Source organism: Chiloscyllium plagiosum, chromosome 24 (assembly GCF_004010195.1).
Source record: "Chiloscyllium plagiosum isolate BGI_BamShark_2017 chromosome 24, ASM401019v2, whole genome shotgun sequence".
Classification (NCBI taxonomy): domain Eukaryota; kingdom Metazoa; phylum Chordata; class Chondrichthyes; order Orectolobiformes; family Hemiscylliidae; genus Chiloscyllium; species Chiloscyllium plagiosum.
In genome coordinates, this window is record NC_057733.1 from 6213913 (window position 1) to 6237504 (window position 23592).

Consider the following 23592-nt stretch of genomic DNA (forward strand, 5'->3'; position numbering starts at 1 on the left):
TCTCAACTCCTGTACCCAATGCTCTGATCCACGAAGGCAAGTGTTCCAAATGGTTTCTTCACCCCCTCCCCCCCCGTCTACCTGTGACACCACTTTCAAGGAACTATGTACCTCAACACCTGGGGCTCTCATGCAGAGCTCACCAGCTCAATGGAGGCTGTCTTCCTGCAGGATCATCAGATGGAGAGGCTTCATGCCTCATTGATGGGACCACCATTATCAAAGATCACCAGATTATGAAAGCTTTCCATTCTGTTCCAGTGGGTTTGCTGGCCTAGATCAGGTCTGTCTCTTCACTGTTGTGCATTCCAGGGTCTTCCAACTGCCAAGCTGCACCAACTGTGTCTACCTCTCAGTGGGGTTGGGGAGGCTCTGATTTGGTCTCCCCTTAACAACACGGCAAAGGCGAGCAATTTTGGGTCTTTACCCGGAAAATTGCTGAGTTGTTCCCCCTGTGCTGGGAAGTGTGTATTAGGGATCCCCACTTACCTCTGACATTGTGGATTTGCAAAGCTCACTGCAAGTTCCAGCCTGGGGAGTTATTCCAGAAACATGAGGACTATCCCAGTGTTACCAACCATCGTTAGCTCTCTCTTCATTGTAACAGTCTACTCGAGGTCTTCTAACCTCCTGCCACACTCCACAACCCTCTCAAAAATACGTATTCTGAGTGGTTGCCTATGAATGGTGTGCAAGCAGCAATTGGCATTCTCAAACTGTGGGGGTGATCTTGAATCTACCAGTCAGTGGTGTAGCCATTTGGGTACCATCTCAACTAAAATTGACACCACACATTTTATACTGATGTCATGTTTTGATTTTTTTTAATAAAGGATTTCCTCCATTAATATTGCACAAGTTTCATTGAGGAACACACTGAATTGAGTAAATCCATTAGGTATAATGGAGATGGATCTCACTGAAAAGAATTGGTATATCAGTATTGGTATGAAACCAAGGCAGGAAGTGCTGAGAGCACTCAGTCAGGAGGTCAGACAGCATCCGTGGAGAGAGATTAGGCTGGAATTTATTGTTTATTGGTTAATCGATTTTTTAGTCAATTAACTGTATGTAGCTCAATGTCTCAAGTCCAATATAACTGTACTTCAGAAGTCTTTTGAGTATTTTGCTGATGGTTTGGTCTTCAAGTAGCCCATTTAAAAGGTGACACTCACTTTGCTATTGTCTGACCCTTTCTCACAGAGTGGATGACAGGAACGATAATGCTGCCCTGCAAATCCATACTTATAGTGAAGAGGTGGACGCCAAAGGATGTGAGGGAGGGCAGAAGAAAGGAAGGACATCGAATAAGAAGGAGAGATGGCAGAGACCGCGCCAGGGCTGGCAGATGGTGCGGCACAGAAAGATGGGTCAGAATTGTCGTGACTTTTTCAATGAGAGCAGCACTGAGTCCTGCCTCATCTAAAACCCCAAAGACAGCAATCCTTCACATCATCCTCTTCCAGTGCTGGAGAGCAATTGCTCAAGAGATCACAAACAAACCAACAGTTAGTTGGTACTGGTCTTGGGTTTACTGTCTGTAGATTATTCAGCTCAAGGTGACCCCACTGATTTCTTCGTTAATGTAAAGTATAAGTCTTTTTTTTTCTTAAGGTGTTTGAGAGGATCCTATGCCCCAATTATTTATGTGAGTATAACCACTCACCTCCATTACTGATTGAATTGGGTTAAATTCCCGACTTAATGGAATTTGAAAATATATTCCGTCATGCGTATTTTACATACCCCCAGGTAACAAATGCCTGTGCTCACCCCTTGTTCAGAAAAGGGTACAGAATGCTAAATGGCAGCAGCATATATCCCTGGTGTTGCTGGGTGAGACACAGTACCATGTCCAATCATTGACGTCCTCAACATTGAGACTTTAGGTCTAATTTTAACGTTCCCTGAAGTGACTGAGTTGAAATCAGACTCAAACTGAACTGGCTTTACGTTACAGAAAGAAAAACACTGTCTCTTTCCTGTAGATGAGTTTTTTCACAGAGTGACCATCATCTCTACTCAAATTGTCAGTGAGGTAATGGACTAGAGCACAAGGAAGCGGAAGGTTAAATTGGGAACCTCCCCTTTCTGGCAGTTCCAAACCACTGCTCAGTTCCCATGCCACTCCTCCACCCCCACCCCCCAACCCCGGATTTCTGATCGGCTTTTACATAATCCCTGAGTGTTTAAAATGAACCATTCGGGAGACAAGCTCAAAGTCATGGTGATCGAGACAGAAGAAGGTAGCTGACCTGTACCTTTATCCCATTTACCTGCATTGGTTCCAACTCCTTCAATACCCTTCCCTAACAAAAACAGCCATGAACATTTCAATTGAGCTAGTGGAGGTTAAATTCCAGGTCTCTGCCATCCTTTCTGGGACCCATGGGCTTGCAACCTTAGAGCAGGATTCCTGAAATGCCAGGAGCTTTGTCCACTGCCTCCAATGACCCAAACTGGGCAGCACGGTGGCTCAGTGGTTAGCATTGCTGCCTCACAGCACCAGGGATTTGGGTTTGATTCCAGCCTCAAGTGACTGCCTGTGTAGAGTTTGCACATTCCCCCCATGTCTGCGTGGGTTTCCTCCGGGTGCTCCAATTTCCTCCCACCGTCCAAAGATGTGCAGGTCAGGTGAATTGGCCATGGGAAATTGCCCATAGTGTCCAGGGATGTGCAGGTTCGGTGGACTAACTATGGAAAATACAAGGTTACAGGGATGCGGTGGGTCTGGGCGAGATGCTCTTCGGATGGTTGGTATAGACTCGATAGGGCCAATGGGGTTTACACTTTAGGGGTTGTATGAAACAGAAATTGCTGGAAAAACTCAGCAGGTATGGCAGCACCTATGGAGAGAAAGCAGAGTTAACATTTTTGGTCCAGTGACCCTTCCTCAGAACAGTTCTGGAGAAAGGCATTGGATCTGAAATGTTAACTCCGCTTTCTATCCACAGATGCTGCCAGACCTGCTGAGCATCTCCAGAAATTTCTATTTTTAATTTCCAGCACCCGCTAGACTTTGTTTTTTTTTTGCCTGTTATGACTTGCTGCTTTGGTCGATCGAAGGGAACATTCCTAAATTTTGCAGTAAGTTTGGCACTCATGGCTCATGACAGAACATAGGCTCCCCGCTCAAAACCTCTTCAAAATAAAGTATAAATCACAGCAAGACTGCACAGATGATCATTTTGGAAAGTTAGGATATTGTGTTGGGATTGTCTGCCTGATTCTGGCTGTGTCCCTTCTCCTGAAATGCCAGAGGAGTGAGTATTACTCTGAGTCTAGCCCATACTGTACTTCACCAGGCAACAATGAGGCAGCGTAGGAAGGGCTTTATTTTGTAACTAACAGCGTGCTGCATATAGAATGATCTAACATTTACATCATAAAGGCAGACCATTCAGTCCATCCAGTCCATGCTGGTTTATATTCCACTTGAGACTGCTACAACTGGATTTACCTATCCTCACCCTGCTCCCGCAACCCCAGACTCCCTTCACTATCGGGTATACACCAAGCCTCTGTGATGCTCTCTGCTTCAACCCTTCAATGAGGCAACAGACTCTCCATTCTAAGCGGTCTCTAACCACACTTTTAACAACACCTCATCCGGGCACACTGGTGTGTTGTTTGTGGGGTGATGGGGGATTGTTACCAGGCCGAGTCCACTTACTGACCTGACCCTCAAGTTTAGCCGAGACTCCCACTCCAAATAGACAGGGGCCTGTTTTACATTCGGGGCAGTGGCAAGGCCTACAAGGTGTGTGTGACCCAACAGCCCAAACACGATGGGAGCCACAAGCAGGTCAACTGAGAACAGAAGGGACTGTTTGAGATCTCCTTTTGTGAGAAAGGGAAGCAGCTGTGCCCTAGCCAGATCCTGTAAACTGACCAAGGGACCTGCCCAACACTGGACAGCTCCCAGCCCCCATTCAGGGAGAAAATTGCCCATCCCCCGAATGCAGCTTCACACACTGATCCTTGATTCCAGATACAGGCTTTCCCTGCACCCCAACACCCTGCAGCCCTCCATAATCGATCTCCAATTGGTTTGGTATTTCTCATGATTGACCCTTGATCCTTCTGTCTTCTAATGGCCAGAGGCAATGGCCCTTTTTACCCAGGATACAATTCTGTGGCTATCTTCAACCTTTGGTCTCGTCCATCATGTGGTAATTAACCCTAACCATCAGAGGACCATTAGCATGGCTCTTTCCACTGCAGAGGATAATTGGTCATATATAACCATGGGGCGCTGTCCCTAAGCATGAGGCAAGGCAAAGAGGCAGGCCTCTATGAAATAACCGCATAGGTATTGTTTTCAGAAATACTGATGGGATTAGACAGATAATGGAACTGAGGCAGTAACCAAATCATTCCATAACCTTATTGAATGGCAGAGTAGGGCCGAATGGCCTGCTTGTCTGTTTGTAGACTCTCCATTCGCTGGCTGCTTGCACAATGCAATGTTGGTTGTGACTTTGTTCATGAGGGTGAGACACAATGTGGAGGGCAGCACTACCTCACAGTGTGGGAGATGGACAGCCTGGGATTGCAGCAGACCTGAGAAAGGCTTCCTCGAGGCAGAATCTTGCTGCATTGTGGTACTGTACTCTCCAAATGGCAAAGCCTTAAACCTTCTGCAATATTCTGGGGATTTTTTTTCTTAAACAATAAATCGTTGAGCGTTGAACTGAGACGTTAGTCAAGTGGTTGCACTTTCTTTTCTAATGAGATAGCACGGACAGTACCTGCTGGAATGAGATCTTATCAAACCAGGAACGAAAGATCCTTGTTTCTTTGGCATATTCTCTCACAGGATGCGGGATCGTTAGCTAGGGTAGCGGTTATTGCCCATCCCTAATTGCCCCTTGTGAAGGTGATAGGGAACTGCCTTATTGAACCACTGCTGAACATTTGGTGTAAGGGTATCCCAGTATCATTTTGACCCAGTGACACTGAAGGAACGGCGATGTATTTCCAAGTCAGGATGGTGAGTGGCTTGGAGTGAAACGTACAGGTCGTGGTGTTCCCATGTAGCTGCTGCCCCTACCCTTTGAGATGGTAAAGGTCGTGGATTTGGAAGATGCTGTTGAAGGAGCCGTGGTGACTTTCTAGAGTGCATCTTCCCAACAGTACATGAAATAGCTCCACAGAGTTACTCCGCTACCAAGTGCCCCTTTAGTTACACATGGAGAGTCCTTCACAGTGATCCAGCTCCCTCAGAGCCAGCTCTCAGAGTCAACCTCCTGTTTATAGTTTTTTTATTAAACAGTTCAGTTTACAAACAATTAACATTAACAGCCGTATACACGAAACAGCAAAATACAAGGGAGAGGAGCTGCAAAGCCAGGCCCCAAACCCTACTGTTCAACCAGTATTCAGGGAAATGAGGACAAATCTCAAATTCCCTCTTCAGTCGTCATAAAAGTAGCAGTAACAAATACATACACAACAATCCATTTAGATAAGGAACAGTGCATAGAATACAGACTCCCCACCCCAGCAACCCAGCAAGCCAACCGTCCCTCCCACCCTCCGGCCACCCCTACGCCCCTTCCAACTGTTGGTCCACCCCATGCCCCTTCCAGCTACCTCCTGTTTATATTTTTTCTTTTTTTTCTTTTCTTTTTTCTTTTTTTATTTCTCCCTGGCACCCAAGTCGTGTATGTGTGTAGGTGTCGGAACCTCTTGTTTATATCTGTCAGCCAGGGTTCACTGTTTGAACTAGACGAACAGCCCTCAATCAGGGCACTCAGAGTCTATGAGATCACCAGCTGAGCTTGTTACAATCACTACAACCCTCCGCGTCTGAATCCAGGGACGTAGGCCAGGTCTTTTTCCTGCAGGCTCTCCAAGGGTGTTTTCACACTAGGTCCCATCACTCTGACTCAGAATCAGATACGGGCAGCACGTAATGGACAGTAGCCCACCTATTGTGCCGTCTCAGAAGAAATTCATCCTCTTCTTCAGGTGGTAAAGGCATTGAGGCTGCAACATCTACTGTGTCCATCTCAGACTCTGAGATTTCTTTGACGCAAGATGGAGGTGGGTGTAGCCTATGGGGGTCTGACTGCCTTTCCAGCTATTCTGAGGGTCTGGGCATGTACTGTTCCTGCCCCACCTGAGAGGTTGCAACTTTCATATGATCTACCTGTTTGTTCAGAACAGCCTTTCCTACCCGTACCTTGTACCTCACGGGACTTGACCTTGCATCAACCATGCCTCTTACCCATGCAAGCCCATTTCCATGGTTCCAGCACAAAGTTTCATCCCCTGAAGTAAACTGTCTCTCCCACTTGAGTCCAGCATTGAGGCTCCTGATGCTGTTTCACCAACAGCCCCCCCCGCCAGCTCACCAGGTACAGGCCGATCAGGTTTAACCTGATGTGGTCTCTTCTCCCCGTTAAGAACTCTGCTGGAGCCGTCCCTGTAATTGCATGAGGGATGGTCCTTTACTCAAATAGGAACCGGGACAGTTTGGTATCTGCTGAAGCTGTAGGCTGTTTCTTTAAGCCTGCCCTCAAAGTGTGGACTGCACTTTCTACCAGACCATTGGACGATGGATGGGATGGAGCTTTACTTAAACGTCGAATGCCATTTGACTTTAGGAAATGTTAAAATTCCTTGCTGGCAAATGATCACAAAATCCCTACAGTGTGGAAGCAGGCCATTCAGCCTATCGAGTCCACAGTGACCATCCAGAAAGCATCCCACCCAGAGCCAGACTCCCAGCTCTATCCCTGTCGTCCTGCATTTCCCATCTTAATGAGCCAACACCTTAAACAATGATTGCTGCTTCCTCATTTCCTTAAAGGCTACAAGGCCATTTCCAAGGCAGGCCCTTTATCAATAGTGGTGTAAGAATGCTAGGATGGAGGCTAGATTATTTATGAACTTTCCATAATAATTCACCAAACCAAGGAAAGACCTAAGCTCTGCTACAGACCTTTGATCGCCCTCACTTTACCTTCCAACACAAGTAGGCCACTTCGGGTGCCTGGAACACACATGTTTTCCCTTCTAAGGCATATGACTGTCTGGGAGAATCATCTAATAACTATGTCCAAGTACTCTAAGTGCTCTTCCCTGTTATTAGCACATCATCCAGATAAATGGGGTCAACCTTGTAAAATGTTCTCCATTGTCCGCTGTAAAATTGCACAGGCTGATCATACCCCAAGTCTTGTATATTGGTACAAGCCCTAATGGGTATTAATTGGAGCATACTTCTGTGAATCCTCATCTAACCACAATTGAGGCACACGTGGTTCATGTCCAGCTTCGTAAAGGACAGCCCCCCTAACATCTTTGCATAAAAGTCCTCTCTATGAGGGATTGAATACTTACCCAGCTGTGAAAAATGGTTCACTGATGGTTTAAAACTCCCACAAAGGTGAACCAACCCACTGAGCTTCACAATCCATATGACTAGCGCTGCCCCATTCCGCAAACTGGACTGGTTTGATGATTTCTTCACGTTCCACTCCCTCTTCGAATGAAGCCCACTAGACACTAAGCAGGTCAATAGGAACCTTCCCTCAAGACCACAGGGCAGAGCTTCCAGCCAATTGGAGGTCTCAGCCTTAGCCTCAGCATCTTCTTACTTATCTCAACCTTTAAGGTGATCCTTAAACTGACCTCATTGACCAAGTCTTTAGTCACCTGTCGTAAAGTAGCTCAGTATCACAACGGGTTTGTGAACACTCTTGAGATGCAGCTTGCAACATATTACTCCATTGAAGTCAAGTAAGTGTTGGCTTATGTTGTCTGCATGTAGTGACCAAGGGAACACCAAGACAAGTCCCTGCAGTGTGCCGTTTGACTGAGGGCACTTGTTGCCAGGAAACAAGCTTGCTCACTGAGTACATTTTCGATTCCAAGTGTTGTAACTACAGTCAAACTTCAGTCTATCACTGTATGAAATAAGCAGAGATTGACACCAAGGTAGGTCTAGGCCTATTGCAGGTATCGCACCCTGAAGTTAAAAGGAAGAGTTTTGATGAGTGACCTGTGATCAGCTAGAGTCCAAAATAGGTGAAGGCCAAAATCACTAGGGAAATAAATCTTTCATTTGTTACTTTGTTTGGAATAACGATGCACTTGAGGAATAGCAGTGAGTTGTTAAGATGCCTTTAGTTCAGCTACACGTTTTTGTCTCCACAATGCCAATACTGCAGCCACTTCCAAGTAACGTACTGGTTCCCAGGTTGAAGACCTGCCCTGTGCCTAGCCAACTGGTTTCAGCAGGTCGACAGAGAGGGCATGGCAAAAGCAAATGAATTTTTAAAAACCAATTGAGCAAGGAGTTGAATATAACAGAAAACAGTCGCGATAGAATCTTACTCAATGAAAGTATGCTCCAAAAGCATGTTGGCTGCATCTTCAAGCCATGGTCTCAGTGTGTCTTGTGACTAATACCACCTGATGTCAGCCTGCTGACTGTTCCTTGCTTGTGCTTTTGATTGTACGACAAGTCATCTTATCAATCATGTGATGGACCAACTCTGTTCTTCTTTATTTGGCTGGACAATGAGGTAAATAAAGCTAACTAACAGAGGTCACATTGAGTAAAGGGTTCAGGTGGATCCGAGGAAGACCCTCCTAAGAACTGTTTCAGAGTAGCACTGTTTGTAAAGCCTTGAATCAAAGGCTTTAGTTGACTCTGTAGTTCCACTAGTTGACCAATCTTGGCAGGAAAATATAGAGCCCAGAGATACTGTAAACACTTTAACTCCTCAGTTAAAACTCACACAACACCAGGTTATAGTCCAACAGGTTTAATTGGAAGCACTAGCTTTCGGAGCGTCGCTCCTTCATCAGGTGAGGGCAATCAAAGGAGCGTCGCTCCGAAAGCTAGTGTGCTTCCAATTAAACCTGTTGGACTATAACCTGGTGTTGTGTGGTTTTTAACTTTGTCCAGTTCAACACCGGCATCTCCGAATCATAGCTCCTCAGTGTCACTGTCATTTCTTGGAAAGCAGAGTTATACCAGTCTCCCAGCGAACTTCTATATCACTGACATCTACATGTGAAAGTGAAAGGTATTTCTGTCTCCTTGGCTAATCTCAACTAAACTTGGTACGTGGATATCCCTTGGAGCAAGGGGTATTTTGTAGTGGAATTGATATTGAACCACTCCAATGGAGGCATCTGGCCTCTGAATGGAGTGTCCTTGCCTCCACTGTTTTCCTGTTGGCATGGTAATGTGAACATGCTTTAACCAACTATATCCATATTCCAGAAAGAACGTAATTGTCTTTTTCCTCCTACACTGTTTGTTTCATCTGAGTTCCATTTTGAAACACTGTGTTAGTTATTCAGTGAGGGAGAGTGATGGACATCACACATAAAAGGTGAAGGGGCTTTAAGCACAAAGACAATGTGAGAGAGTGTATGAGGAACGTGTACTGCAAATAAGACAGCAAGGTTTTAGATTAGATTACATTACATTACTTACAGTGTGGAAACAGGCCCTTCGGCCCAACAAGTCCACACCGAAGCACACCCAACCAGACCCATTCCCCTACATTTACCCCTACACCTAGCACTACGGGCAATTTAGCATGGTCAGCATGGTCAATTCACCTAACCTGCACATTTTTGGACTGTGGGAGTAAACCGGAGCACCCGGAGGAAACCCACGCAGACACGGGGAGAATGTGCAAGCTCCACACAGTCAGTCGCCTGAGGCGGGAATTGAACCCAGGTCTCTGGCACTGTGAGGCAGCAGTGCTAACCACTGAGCCACCGTGCCACCCACAACCACTGTGCCACTGCGCTGCTCCGTTCTCCATTAAAATTGTGAGTCAGACCCGAAATACAATATTGGCAGTCGATCAGGTGGATGTTATTATCATGAAGCAACAAAGTGGAAAATAAGTCACCTTTCAGAAAGCATTGACGACAGTGATACATGGGATGCTGCCTCTGTCTCTGATAAGGCAAGATTCAGATCATTAACAAATGTTGAGGAAGTGGTGCAGGTGTCGATTTTGCGAGCAAGGATTTCCAGTGACACTAAAAATGTAGACAATGATTAATAGAAATTGTACAGTCAAACATGTAAATCTAATTAAACCAGAGCTGAGTACGCAAAGCAAATGGAAGGAAATTTATTGTGAACAGAAATATTTTGGTCAAATAATGCTATTGAGTTTTGAATTTGGATATTTGCATTTTATAGTTGTGGAATAAAAAGTGATTTTTGGAACCATTGTGAAACAGTAGGTAATTAAATAGTTGGTTGAATAAAATTTGTTGGATGTAAGAAATATTTCAAATAAAGAACTTTATAAAAAGCATTCCTGTGGTCTGAGTTTTTAAGTTTTAATGCCTATTTCACTCAGTCCAAATGGCTGCAGTTTGAGTCTGTCAGCTTGTTACCTCACAGAATAATTTCTGTACATATGCATTTTATTCCTGGAAACTGTGCATCTTGTGATACTTCTGTTATTTTAGAGAGTTATAATCAGGCACAAGCAGGATTTGAAACTGGACCTGCTGACCTGGAGAGAGGGACACTACAGCTGCATTATAAGATCCCCAAGAAATCAACTTTTATTTCTTAAACAAATAAGTGACAAAGGGGCAATGCAGCAATAACAAAAAGGGGGAGATAGGGAAAGAGGGAAGGACCTCACTCAAAAATTGTCCCAGCTCTGTCTAAATATCTCAAGAACACTGGTGGGCCAAGTGCTGGCGAATGGGACTAGTTTAGTTGAGGATATCTGGTCAGCATGGATTATTTGGACTGAAGGGTCTGCTTATATGCTCTACACGTCAATGACTCTATGACTCAATGATTCCTCTCTAATGAAACCTTTGAACGTAGCTGGAGAACAAGGGCAAACAATGGGAACTATGACCCCCCTCCACGGCTCACTGTTTGGACCTGGCAATGCCAACTTCATCTAGGCCAAGGATCAGGCCAAGAACCCAGTTCTTTCTTGTTTAACCAACTTGGTCAAACGTGTTATGATGCAGTTTACTGGTCATTCAGCCAATGTGGTATCGCACTGTCAGAAATGGGTGATCAGTAATTCAACCAACAGAAAAGCTTTCCTTCTTTATACATTCGTGGGATGGAGGCATCACTGGCTAGGTCAACAGTTACTGCCAATTCCTCATTGTTAAGGAGTCAATTGTGGTGTAGCAAACAGCAAATTTCCTTCCCTAAAGGATATTATTGAACCAGGTGGGTTTTGACAATAAAACAACTGCTCACAACGTGGTCTCCTCGACATGAAACAGGAACTGGGTGACCACTTCACGGAACACCAGTGTTCTGCCCACAAAAGTGAGCTTCCATTTGCCTGCCACTTCAATATGCCATCGTGTTCCCTGCCTAACACCTCTATCTCAGGCTTGCTGCAGTGTTCTATTGAAGGACAGGGCAAACTGGAAGAACAGCATCTCATTTTCCATTGGGTAACCCTGCAGCCTTCTGGTCACAATATTGAGTTCAATAATTTGAGGGCATGGGCACCATCCCTGAATCCCCCTAGACCAGGTGATGGGTTGCTACTACAACCAACCCATTGCCAACCAGTTTGCAGCTCTTGATTACCCAGGCTGACCTTTACCCCGTCCTTTGACTGCATTACTGCTCTTCTCTCTCTCTGGGCTCCATCTCCACCACACCAATCTTTTCCAAGTTACTATCAGTTCTGAAGAAGGGTAACTGGACTTGAAATGTTAACCCTGCATTCTCTCTACAGATGCTGTCATACCTCTGAGTTTGCTTGGGCTTTACAAGAATTGACATTGACTACATGGTCATCAGTCAGGCTGATTTTTGTTGCAGTCATACATCATTATCCTTTGTGGTTGGACTTGAACCCATGTGCTCAGAACAATAGTTACTCAATTATAAGTTCAGTAACATTGCCAAACACATCACTGCCTCCCCTTTATGGCACACTGCTGGGCAGGTGGGATTTGAACCCGTGCCTCCGGACTCAGAGGTAGGGACACTACCAGTACATCACAAGAGCCCTTTCTGAAGCAGGTGGGATACAAAGTCCAATTAACATCCCCCTTTCTCATTCACTTTGCAGCTGTTCTGGCCGGTCATTAAAGGGACCAGCATTTCTAACACTGACAGGTCTGCCTAATGCCTCAAAGACTTAGCACAACCCACAAAGCTCAAATAGAATCATACAGCACAGAAACAGGCCCTTCGGTCCAACGTGTCCATGGTGACCAAATATCCTAAATTAATCTAGTCCCATTTGCCAGCATTTTTTCTCACATCCCTCTAAATCCTTCCTATTCATATACCCATCCAGATACCTTCTAAGTGTTGTAATTGTACCAGCCTCCACCACTTCCACTGCAGCTCATTCCATACACGCACCACCCTCTACGTGAAACAGTTGCCCCTTAGGTCTCTTTTAAATCTTTCCCCTTTCACCTTAAACCTATGCCCTCGAATTCCCTACTCTCTGAAAATGACCTTGACTATTCACACTATCTATGCTCCTCATGATTTTATAAACTTCTATAAGGTCATCCCTCAGCCTTTGATACTCCAGGGAAAACAGCCCCAGCCTATTCAGCCTCTCCTCATACCTCAAATCTTCCAACCCCAGTAACATCCTTGTAAATCTTTTCTGAGTTCTTTCTTTGACATCTTTGCTATAGCAAGGAGACCAGAATTGAATGTAGTATTCCAAAAGTGGCCTAACCAATGTCCTGTACAGCCACAACATGACCTCCCAACTCTTATACTCAATACACTGAATAAACGCCTTCTTCACTACCTGTGACTTTACCTTCAAGGAACATGTGAACCGGCACCCCAAGGTCTCTTTGTTCGGCACCACTCCCCAGGACCTCACCATCAAGCATATAAGTTCTGCCTCGAATTGCCTTTCCAAAATGCAGCACCTCACATTTATCTAAATTAAACTCCATCTGCCACTCCTCCGCCCATCTGATCAAGATCCGACTGTCAGGAATATGATGAACTATTCTCAATTTATCCGAATGGTTGCTGCTGTAATAGACCTTAAGAAGCTGAATTGTTGTTTAAAGCATTGATTAGACCTCATTGCGAGGACTGCGTCCAACTCTGAGCACCATATCTCTGGGAGAAAAACAAAACCGTGCTGTATGTGAACTGTAGATTCATAGTGCAGAGAATCAAAGATTTTAATTATAAAGACAGATTGTACAGAAAGACAAAAATTCTCCTCCTAATCATACATTAAGGGCGATTTAATTGAGTTGCAATGAGATGATGAATGTATTTGATTGAGCAAACAGAGAAAAACAAATTATTTCAGTGGAGACTTCCTGCAGAACTTAAAAACTAAAGACAGATTGGTCAAGGGTGATACTGGGGAGTAATTGCTCATGGAAAGTTGTCATGGAGATCTGAAATTGTTTCCCAAAAAAGGAGTTATTGATGTTAGAGTTGTTTTGGAAAATTCAGTACCAGAGATTGCTTGATTTTTATTGTTCAAGGACAGTAAAGGTTTCAGAACCAAACTGAGTCAATGATGTGAGGGCAGAGATTGACCGTGCTCTGATTGAACAGGAGCACAGCCTGGTAAGAACGAAACAGCCTTGCCATGCTCCAGATTTCGAAATCTCCTGCTCTACCATGACTCAGGTAAACTTCTCAAGAACTGTCCGATGTGAGGGCTCACCAGCACTTCCTCCGGGAATATCCCAGATGAGCTTTTCCAGCACCACCTCCATCCTTAGAATACTTGTCAAAAATTGGATATTAAATTTAAGAAGGAGACAGACAGATTTTTAAGTAATAATGGGTTAAAGGGCTATCAGATCAGGCAGGAAAATAGAGTTAAGGCCTATATCAGATCAGGAGAAAGTGAGGACTGCAGATGCTGGAGATCAGAGTCTAGATTAGAGTGGTGCTGGAAAAGCACAGCAAGTCAGGCAGCATCTGAGGAGCAGGAAAATCAACGTTGCAGGCCACATTCCTGATGAAGGGCTTTTGCCCAAAACATCAATTCTCCTGCTCCTCTGATGCTGCCTGTGCTTCTCCAGCACCACACTTTTTGACTATATCAGATCAGCCAAGATCCTATTGAATGGCGGAGTGGCTGAATGTCATACTCCTGCTCCTAATTCTTAATAATACCTATTTGTTTTGGAGGAATAGTCTTCAACCTTGTGTTACATTTTGATGCACAGTAAAGAGTGTAAAATTACTGTGCCCCCAAAAGGATATACCATGGATAGGTCAGCCGCTAACATCTCCTATGGGGTCAATTTGCCTTCAGAGCAAGTCTTGCCTCAGAGTTTGCCTTTATTGTTCAGTTCATTGAGTACAGGAGTTGGGAGGTCATGTTCCGGCTGTACAGGACATTGGTTAGGCTACTTTTGGAATATTACATTCAGTTCTGATCTTCCTGCTATCGGAAAGATGTTGTGAAACTTGAAAGGGTTCAGAAAAGATTTACAAGGATGGTGCCAGGGTAGGAGGGTTGGAGCTATGGGGAGAGGCTGAACAGGCTGGGGCTGTTTTCCCTGGAGCATCAGAGGCTGAGGGGTGACCTTATAGAGGCTTATAAAATCATGGGGGGCATGGATAGGGTAGGGGAAAAATAAGGGCATGTGCTTTGATTGATAGGAAAGATTTAAAGGTTATGTAAGGGGCAACTTTTTCACACAAATGATGGTGCATGTATGGAACGAGCTTGCCAGGGGAAGTGGTGGAGATGGGTACATTTAAAAGATTTGTGAATGGGTATATGAATAGGAAGGGTTTCTATAGAATATATAACATAGAACGTTACAACACAGTATAGGCCCTTTGGCCCTCGATGTTGCGCCAACCTGTGAAATTAATCTGATGTCCATCTAACCTACGCCGTACCATTATTATCCATATGTATGTCGAATGCCCATTTAAATGCACTTAACTTTGGTGAATCTACTTCTGTTGCAAGCAGGCTGTTCAATGCCCTTACTACTCTCTGAGTAAAGAAACTATTCCTGACATCTGTCCTACATCTACCACCCCTCAATTTAAAGCTATGTCCTCTTGTGTTAGCCTTCACCATCTGAGGAAAAAGGATCTCAATGTCCACCCTATCTAACCCTCTGATTATCTTATACGTCTCGATTAAGTCGCCAACCTTCCCTCCATACTAGGCAACATCCTCGTAAATCTCCTCTGAACCCTTTCCAAAGCTTCCACATCCTTCTTAGAATGCAGTGACCAGAACTGCACACAATACTCCAGGTGTGATGTCACCAGTGTCTTGTACAGCTGAAGCATGACCTTGTGGCTCCGAAACTCAATCCCCTCACTAATAAACACCAACACGCCATATGCCTTCCTAACAATTCTATCAACCTTTTGAAAGATATGAGCCAAATGTTGACAAATGGAACTCGATTAATTTAGGAATCTGGTCAGCATGGATGAGTTGTACTGAAGGGTTTGTTTCTGTGCTGTGTAATCCTACGACTATGGCTCTAGGTCCATGGACTGTACATTCTTCAGCTGAAGGCATTTTGTTTCCTACAACTATTAATTTGCTACTTAGAGTCATAGAGTCATAGAGATGTACAGCACGGAAACAGACCCTTCGGTCCAACCCGTCCATGCCGACCAGATATCCCAACCCAATCTAGTCCCACCTGCCAGCACCCGGCCCATATCCCTCCAAACCCTTCCTATTCATATACCCATCCAAATACCTCTTAAATGTTGCAATTGTACCAGCCTCCACCACTTCCTCTGTCTGCTCATTCCATACATGTACCACCTTCTGTGTGAAAAAGTTGCCCCTTAGGTCTCTTTTATATCTTTCCCCTCTCACCCTAAACCTATGCCCACTAGTTCTGGACTCCCCGACCCCAGGGAAAAGACTTTGTCTATTTACCCTATCCATGCCCCTCACAATTTTGTAAACCTCTATAAGGTTACCCCTCAGCCTCCGACGCTCCGGGAAAACAGCCCCAGCTTGTTCAGCCTCTCTCTGTAGCTCAGATCCTTCAATCCTGGCAACATCCTTGTAAATCTTTTCTGAACCCTTTCAAGTTTCACATCTTTCCGATAGGAAGGAGACCAGAATTGCACGCAATATTCCAACTGTGGCCAACCAATGTCCTGTACAGCCGCAACATGACTTCCCAACTCCTGTACTCAATACTCTGACCAATAACGGAAAGCATACCAACGCCTTCTTCACTATCTACCTGCGACTCCACTTTCAAGGAGCTATGAACCTGCACTCCAAGGTCTCTTAGTTCAGCAACACTCCCTCGGACCTTTCCATTAGCTGTATAAGTCCTGCTAAGATTTGCTTTCCCAAAATGCAGCACCTCGCATTTATTTAACTTTTAATTTTCCACGATTAACCAACACCACAGCTAGTTACACACATTAGCCCAATCTAAACTAAGCTCCACTTCAGGTCATCCTTCACAGATGTTCTTCGCCATTCTGTTTTTCTCATTATTCCTGGCCTAAATCACACCAGAGGATGACAGTTCAAGATGGCTACAGCGTGGGTGAGATAAATGCCAACGTTTGATCTCCACCTTGGCTGTGGGTAACAGGGAAACAATTCTGCCTGTAGTTTAAAAATCTCAGTGCTGTGCTGTGGGTCAGTGAATAATCACCAAGAACCTGCCTTTGGGCAGACGACTGAAGAGAAAAAGCAATCACAGCACAGCCAGTGGAAGGGTTAAATTCAGCACAGATCTTACACAATGTTAGGCATGAGTGAATGAGAACAAACCTTATCCAGAGCCCGATCTTATCAGCTCAGAGCTATTATCACTTGCTGCTCTGTAAGAATTTCAACCATCTGCACTAGAAACTAATCAAGATTGAAACTCTGCCACAATCCCACCCCCCCCTCGGCAATTTGGATCGGTACAGGTTTACAGCTATCCCCAGTCTATCAGCCTAAGATTCCCAGACAACAGTGCACAACCTAACTAGCTTCCCTGTTCAGGATCTAATCAATCCCTGATAAACAGGGGCCTTTTGGAAATGTCTGACATATTTATCCCTTGTGGTGGAATGTGTTTGGAGTAACACTAAACTTTAGTCTCAGTCAATGTCCCATCACAGGATAATGGCTTTCAATCCATTATTTCCATTTGTCCATGGTCTAATCCGATTTATTCAACATTCAGATGAACAAATCCAAGGTCCAGGAACATCCTTTGTGCACATGCTCCCAGATCAGACCATGTATTATTCAGAACGAATGGCCCCGAGAGCATTTAGTTAACAAATACAGATAAAGAACTTTCATAAAAGAAAAAATGTTCATGACTGCAGGGCATCCCAAAGAGACACCTTCGGAATCTGGTCACTGTTATAATGTAAGAGAAGTGGCAGCTGGTTTGTACACAGCAAGCTCCCACAAATAACAATGAGATAATGAGCTGTTAATTTCATGATGATGACGAAGAGATAACTATTGACCAGGCCACTCAAACATACCTGCGCCTTTTCAAAGTGGTGCCGTGCGATTTAATGTGGGACTGACACACTGATCCACATTTCGTCTGAATGATGACAGCTCTTGACAGTGCAGTGCAGCCTCAGAGCTGCACTGAAGTGCATTGTTAAGTGGGTCAGAGGTTGAATTCACTACCCTTTGAGTGAGCGACATGTGTGCTACAGGGCTAACATTCTGTTACATATGGACAAATACTGTAAGGTGCTCTGAATGTGGCAGTGGGATGACATCACAGCAGCTGATTGATATGGGATTTGGAGTGGACTTGATAACCTTTTTTAACCTTTCTTTACAAACCTGTTGAAATGTTGTACAAAAACAATGTGCCAGGCCATCCTTGAACATTTCACACCCTAGGCCAGCATGTGGGACTGTGGGAAGCTGATGACCTGATGTCTGACACAATAACCCGTTTTTCTCTCCTGACAGCCTGCATAACATGTGATGGTACAATTCCCACTTAATCGATAGGCAACCTTACTATCCATCATCTGAGTCACAAGACCTTCCCAGGGAGGACGCTCCAAGTAGCACAGTAACAAATACTCTCACCTCTGAATCACAAGGACGCAGAGTCCTAGAGCCCTAATGCAATGAGACAGGCCATTTGGCCCACCTGGACCATGCCGACCATATTGTCCATTCTCGCTAACCCCATTTCCCTGCACTTGGCCCATATCCTTCTAAGATTAAAGTGGTGCTGGAAAAGCACAGCAGGTCAGGCAGCATCTGAGGAGCAGGAAAATCGATGTTTCAGACAAAAGCCCTTCATCAGGAATGAGGCTAGGAGCCTCGGAGATGGAGAGATAAATGGGAGGGGGGGGGATGGGACTGGAAGGAAGGTAGCTGAGAGTGCAATAGGTGGATGGAGGTGGGGGTAAAGGTGATAGGTCAGAGAGGAGGGTGGTGCAAATAGGTGGGAAGGAGGATTGACAGGTGGGACAGGTCATGAGGACGGTGCTAAGTTGGAAGGTTGGAACTGGGTAAGGTGGTGGGGAGGGGAAATGAGGAAACTGGTGAAGTCCACATTGATGCCCTGGGGTTGAGAGGTCCCGAGGCGGAAGATGAGGCGTTCTTCCTCCAGGCATCGGGTGGTGAGGGAGCGGCGGTTGAGGAGGCCCAAGACCTGCATGATCTCGGCAGAGTGGGAGGGGGAGTTGAAATGTTCAGCCACAGGGCGGTGGGGTTGATTGGTGCGGGTGTCCCAGAGATGTTCCCTAAAGCGCTCTGTGAGGAGGCGTCCAGTCTCCCCAATGTAGAGGAGACCGCATCGGGAGCAACGGATACAATAAATGATATTGGTGGATGTGCAGGTGAAACTTTGATGGATGTGGAAGGCTCCTTTAGGGCCTTGGATGGAGGTGAAGGGGGAGGTGTGGGCGCAGGGTTTGCAATTCCTGCGGTGGCAGGGAAGGTGCCAGGTGGGGAGGGTGGGTTGTTGGGTGTCGTGGACCTGACCAGGTAGTCATGGAGGGAACAGTCTTTGCGGAAGGCCGAAATGGGTGGGGAGGGAAATATATCCCTGGTGGTGGGGACCGTTTGGAGGTGGCGGAAATGTCGGCAAATAATGTGGTTTATACAAAAGTTAGTGGGGGGGGAAGGTGAGGACCAGGGAGATTCTATCCTTGTTGCGGTTGGAGAGGTGGGTTTTGAGGGTGGAGGTGCAGGATGTGGACGAGATGCATTGGAGGGCATTTTTAACACGTGGGAAGGGAAATTGCGGTCTCTAAAGAAGGAGGTCATCTGGTGTGTTCTGTGGTGGAACTGGTCCTCCTGGGAGCAGATACGGCAGAGGCAGAGGAATTGGGAATACGGGATGGCATTTTTGCAGGAGGTAGGGTGGGAGGAGGTGGGTTTGTAAAAAGTGACAGTGTTGAATCGGTCATCGTTGATGGAGATGGAGAGGTCCAGGAAGGGGAGGAAGCTGTCAGAGATGGTCCAGGTGAATTTAAGGTTGAGGAGGAATGTTGGAGCACGAGCTGGTGCCAATACAGTCAACAATGTAGAGGAGGAAAAGGTGGGGGTTGGTGCTGGTATAACTACGGAAGATGGACCATTCTACGTAGCTGACAAAGAGACAGACATAGCTGGGGCCCATGCGGATGCCCATAGCTACCTCTTTCGTCTGGAGGAAGTGGGAGGATCCACTTTCCGCAAAGACCGTTCCCTCTGTGATTATCTGGTCAAGTCCACGACCCCCAACAACCCACCCTCCCCTCGTGGCACCTTCCCCTGCCACCGCAGGAACTGTAAAACCTGCGCCCAGACCTCCTCCCACACCTCTGTCCAAGGCCCTAAAGGAGCCTTCCACATCCATCAAAGTTTTACCTGCACATCCACCAATATCATTTATTGTATCCGTTGCTCCTGATGTGGTCTCCTCTACATTGGGGAGTCTGGGCGCCTCCTAGCAGAGCGCTTTAGGGAACATCTCCGGGACACCCGCACCAATCAACCAAACCGCCCCGTGGCCCAACATTTCAACTCCCCCTCCCACTCTGCCGAGGACATACAGGTCCTGGGCCTCCTTCACCACCGCTCCCTCACCAACCGACGCCTGGAGGAAGAACGCCTCATCTTCCGCCTCGGAACACTTCAACGCAAGGGCATCAATGTGGACTTCACCAGGTTCCTTATTTCCCCCTCCCCACCTTATCCCAGCTCCAGCCTTCCAGCTCAGCACTGTCCTCATGACCTGTCCCACCTGTCAATCTTCCTTCCCACCTATCCACTCCACCCTCCTCTCAATGTACTCTTGGCTACCTTCTCTCCAGCCCCACCCCCTTTCCAATGATTTCTCTACCCCCGAAACTCCCAGCCTCATTCCTAATGAAGGGCTTTTGCCCGAAACATCGATTTTCCTGCTCCTTGGAAGCTGCCTGACCTGTTGTGCTTTTCCAGCACCACTCTAATCTTGACTCTAATCTCCAGCATCTGCAGTACCCACTTCTGCCATATCCTTCTCATCCTTTTCTGTCCATGTATTTGTCCAAAAGCTTTTTAAATATTGTTAATGTACCCGCCTCAACCTCTTCTGCTGGCAGCTCATTCCATGTGCGTACCACCCTCTGTGTATACAAGTTGCCCCTCAGGTTCCCTTTTATTTGTTCCTCTCTAACCTTAAACTGAAGCCCTCTCATCCTCGATTCCCCAACCCTTGGAAAAAGACTGGGTGCATTCACCTTATCCTTGCCTGTCATGATCTGGATGGAAAGGTGCTGGTGTTGGACTGAGGATCTTATACACTTCTATAAGGCTCCCCTTTCAGTCTCCTACATTCGTAAGAAAAAATTCCTAGCTTGTCCAACCTCTCCCTATAACTCAGACTGTTGAGTACTGGCAACATCCCTGTAAATTTCTTCTGCACTCTTTCCAGTTTAATAACATCCTTCCTATAGCAAGGTGACCAAAATTGAACACAATACTCCAGGTGCAGCCTCACCAATGTCCTGTACATAACTTCCCAACTTCCATATTCAATGCCCTGACTAATGAAGGTCAGTATGCCAAAAGCCTTCATCACTGCCCTGTCTACCTGTGACTCCACTCTCAGAGAACCATGCACCTGAACTCCAAGGTCCCTCTGTTCCACTACACTCCTTAAGGCCCTACCATGAAACTCCTATCTTGATTTGACTTTCCAAAATGCAAGACCTCAGACTTATCTATTTAAACTCCATTTGCCATTTCTCGACCCACTTTCCCAGCTGAGCAAGGTCCTGCTGCAATTTTGCCGTGAAGGTAAGTCCCTATGTGGAGGCTGACACATCAGTGCAGTAGAGGCATAGAGTCATGCAGCACTGGAACAGACCATTCAGACCCTAGTGTCGACCATAATCCCAAACTAAACTAGTCCCAACTACCTGCTCCTGGCCCATATCCCTCCAAAGCTTCCCTATTCATGTACTTATCCAAATGTCTTTTAAACGTTGCAACTGTACCCACAGCCATCACTTGCTCTCGTAGTTCATTCCACACACGATACACTCTCTGTGTAAAAGCTCTCATGTCCTTTTTCAATCTTCCTCCTCTCACCTTAAAAATATGCCCCTGGTCTTAAAATCACCCAACCTAGGGAAAAGACACCTGCCATTAACCTTATCTATACTGCTCATGATTTTATAAATCTCTATAAAGTCACCCCTCAACCTCCCAGGCTCCAGTGTAAACAATCCCAGCCTATCCAGCTTCTCCTTATAACTCAAACCCTCCATGCCTGGTAACATCCCGGTAAATCTTTTCTGAACCCTCTCCAGCCTAACAATATCCTGGCTATAGCAGGGTGACCAGGACTGCACACAGTACTGCAGAAGAGGCCTCACCAACATCCTGTACAATCTCAACATGACATCCCAATTCCTGTAATCAAAAGGCAGAGAAATGAAGGCAAGTACTGAGAGAGGGCTTCACTGTCAGTGAAAGAGTTAGATCATAAGACTAGGAGCAAAAGTAGGCCTTTCAGCCCATTGAGTCTGCTCTACCATCCAATGGCTGATTTGAAAATCTTTAGCTCCACTTTCCAGCCTTTTCCCTATGACCCATGATTCCTTTACTGATTAAATATCTGTGTATCTCAGCCTCGAATATACTGAATGACTGAGTCTCAACAGTCCTCTGTACTAAAAGAATTCCACAGTTTCCTCCTGTTCTCAGTCTTAAATGTGTGGCAACATGAAAACAAATTAAGGTCATTGTCTCATTGTCATTTGTGGGAGCTTCCTGTGCACAAAATATTTGTCACTTGTCTTACAATTCAAAAGTATTGGCTTATCCTGTGTGAATTATCTGTGGTTTTGATGTAATGGTAACTTTGGGAAGGGTGACAAAGGACATTTTATACTGCTCCACCTTTATCCATATGCATGCTCTGGCAGATTTCACCATCAATTGAAGATTTTCTTTAGAAGGACTTGGGGTTGCACGGTGGCTCAGTGGTTAGCACTGCTGCCTCACAGTGCCAAGGGACTGGGTTCAATTCCAGCCTCGGACAACTGTCTGTGTGGAGTTTGTATGTTAAAACATAGAACATAGAACAGTACAGCACAGAACAGGCCCTTCAGTCCACGATGTTGTGCCGACCACTGATCCTCATGTATGCACCCTCAAATTTCTGTGACCATATGCATGTCCAGGAGTCTCTTAAATGTCCCCAACGACCCTGCCTCCATAACTGCTGCTGGCAACGCATCCCATGCTCTAAAAAGTCCGAGCTCAGTCAACCTCTCTTCATAAGATAAGCCCTCCAGTCCAGGCAGCATCCTGGTAAACCTCCTCTGAACCCTCTCCAAAGCATTCACATCTTTCCTATAATAGGGCGATCAGAACTGGCGACAGTGAGGACTGCAGATGTTGGAGATTAGAGTCGAGAGTGTGGTGCTGGGAAAGCACAGCAGGTCAGGCATTATCCTTGGATTCTCCTGCTCCTCAGATACCGCTTGGCCTGCTGTGCTTTTCCAGCACCACACTCTTGACTCTATTGTAAAAGTCTGTCTGGTTTACCAGTGTCTTTTGAGAAAGAATTCTCCAGTCTTTGCTCTGTGTCTGACCTACAGGCCAATAACAACGTGGTGAGCATACAGAGAAAGGCAGCTTAACACCACAGCCGTCACCCCCACCATCTCAACAGCAACTGGGACCTGTCCACCAGGCTCAAAACCAGTCAAGCAAAGGCTCACTCAGAAATCCAGAATCACTCAGGGTGGCGAGGCTATGCTGATGCCCCAACGCCAGGTGTGGTGAATATGGGAAGTCAAGGTGTGACATGGTGTGGGCAGTGGGTGGGGGAGGTGAGATGATGGTGAAGGGTGGAGGATGGTTGGAGGAGAGCTAAGCATAAGGCTGTGAGGTGGGTGGGGTGTTGGTGGTAAATTTGGGAAGAGGATGAAGTAGCTGTGTGTGAGGTGGGAGGACGGTGATGGGTCCATTGGTGAAATGTGGGTGTTGGTGGCAAATTTCGGCTGGGGAAGGATAAATTTCATAGCATCATAGAATGGAAGTGTGGAAGCAGGTCATTCGGCCCATCAAGACCATACTGACACTCTGAAGAGCATCTCACCCAGAACCCCCTACCTCATCCCTGTAATCCTGTATTTCCCATGGCTAACCCACCTAGCCTGCACATCCCTGGACA

At 45.9% G+C, this 23592-nt stretch overlaps 1 protein-coding gene across 1 annotated transcript in view; it reads left to right on the forward strand.

Annotated features, from left to right (window-relative positions):
* LOC122561914 (transient receptor potential cation channel subfamily V member 6-like) overlaps positions 1-2529 on the forward strand; it is a 41014-nt gene extending 38485 nt beyond the window's left edge. Inside the window, exon 15 of the mRNA XM_043714239.1 lies at positions 1204-2529. Coding sequence (XP_043570174.1) covers positions 1204-1426 — 223 coding nt within the window. The 3' untranslated portion in view covers positions 1427-2529. The remainder of the gene's footprint in view (positions 1-1203) is intronic.
* Positions 2530-23592: the final 21063 nt, after the last annotated feature.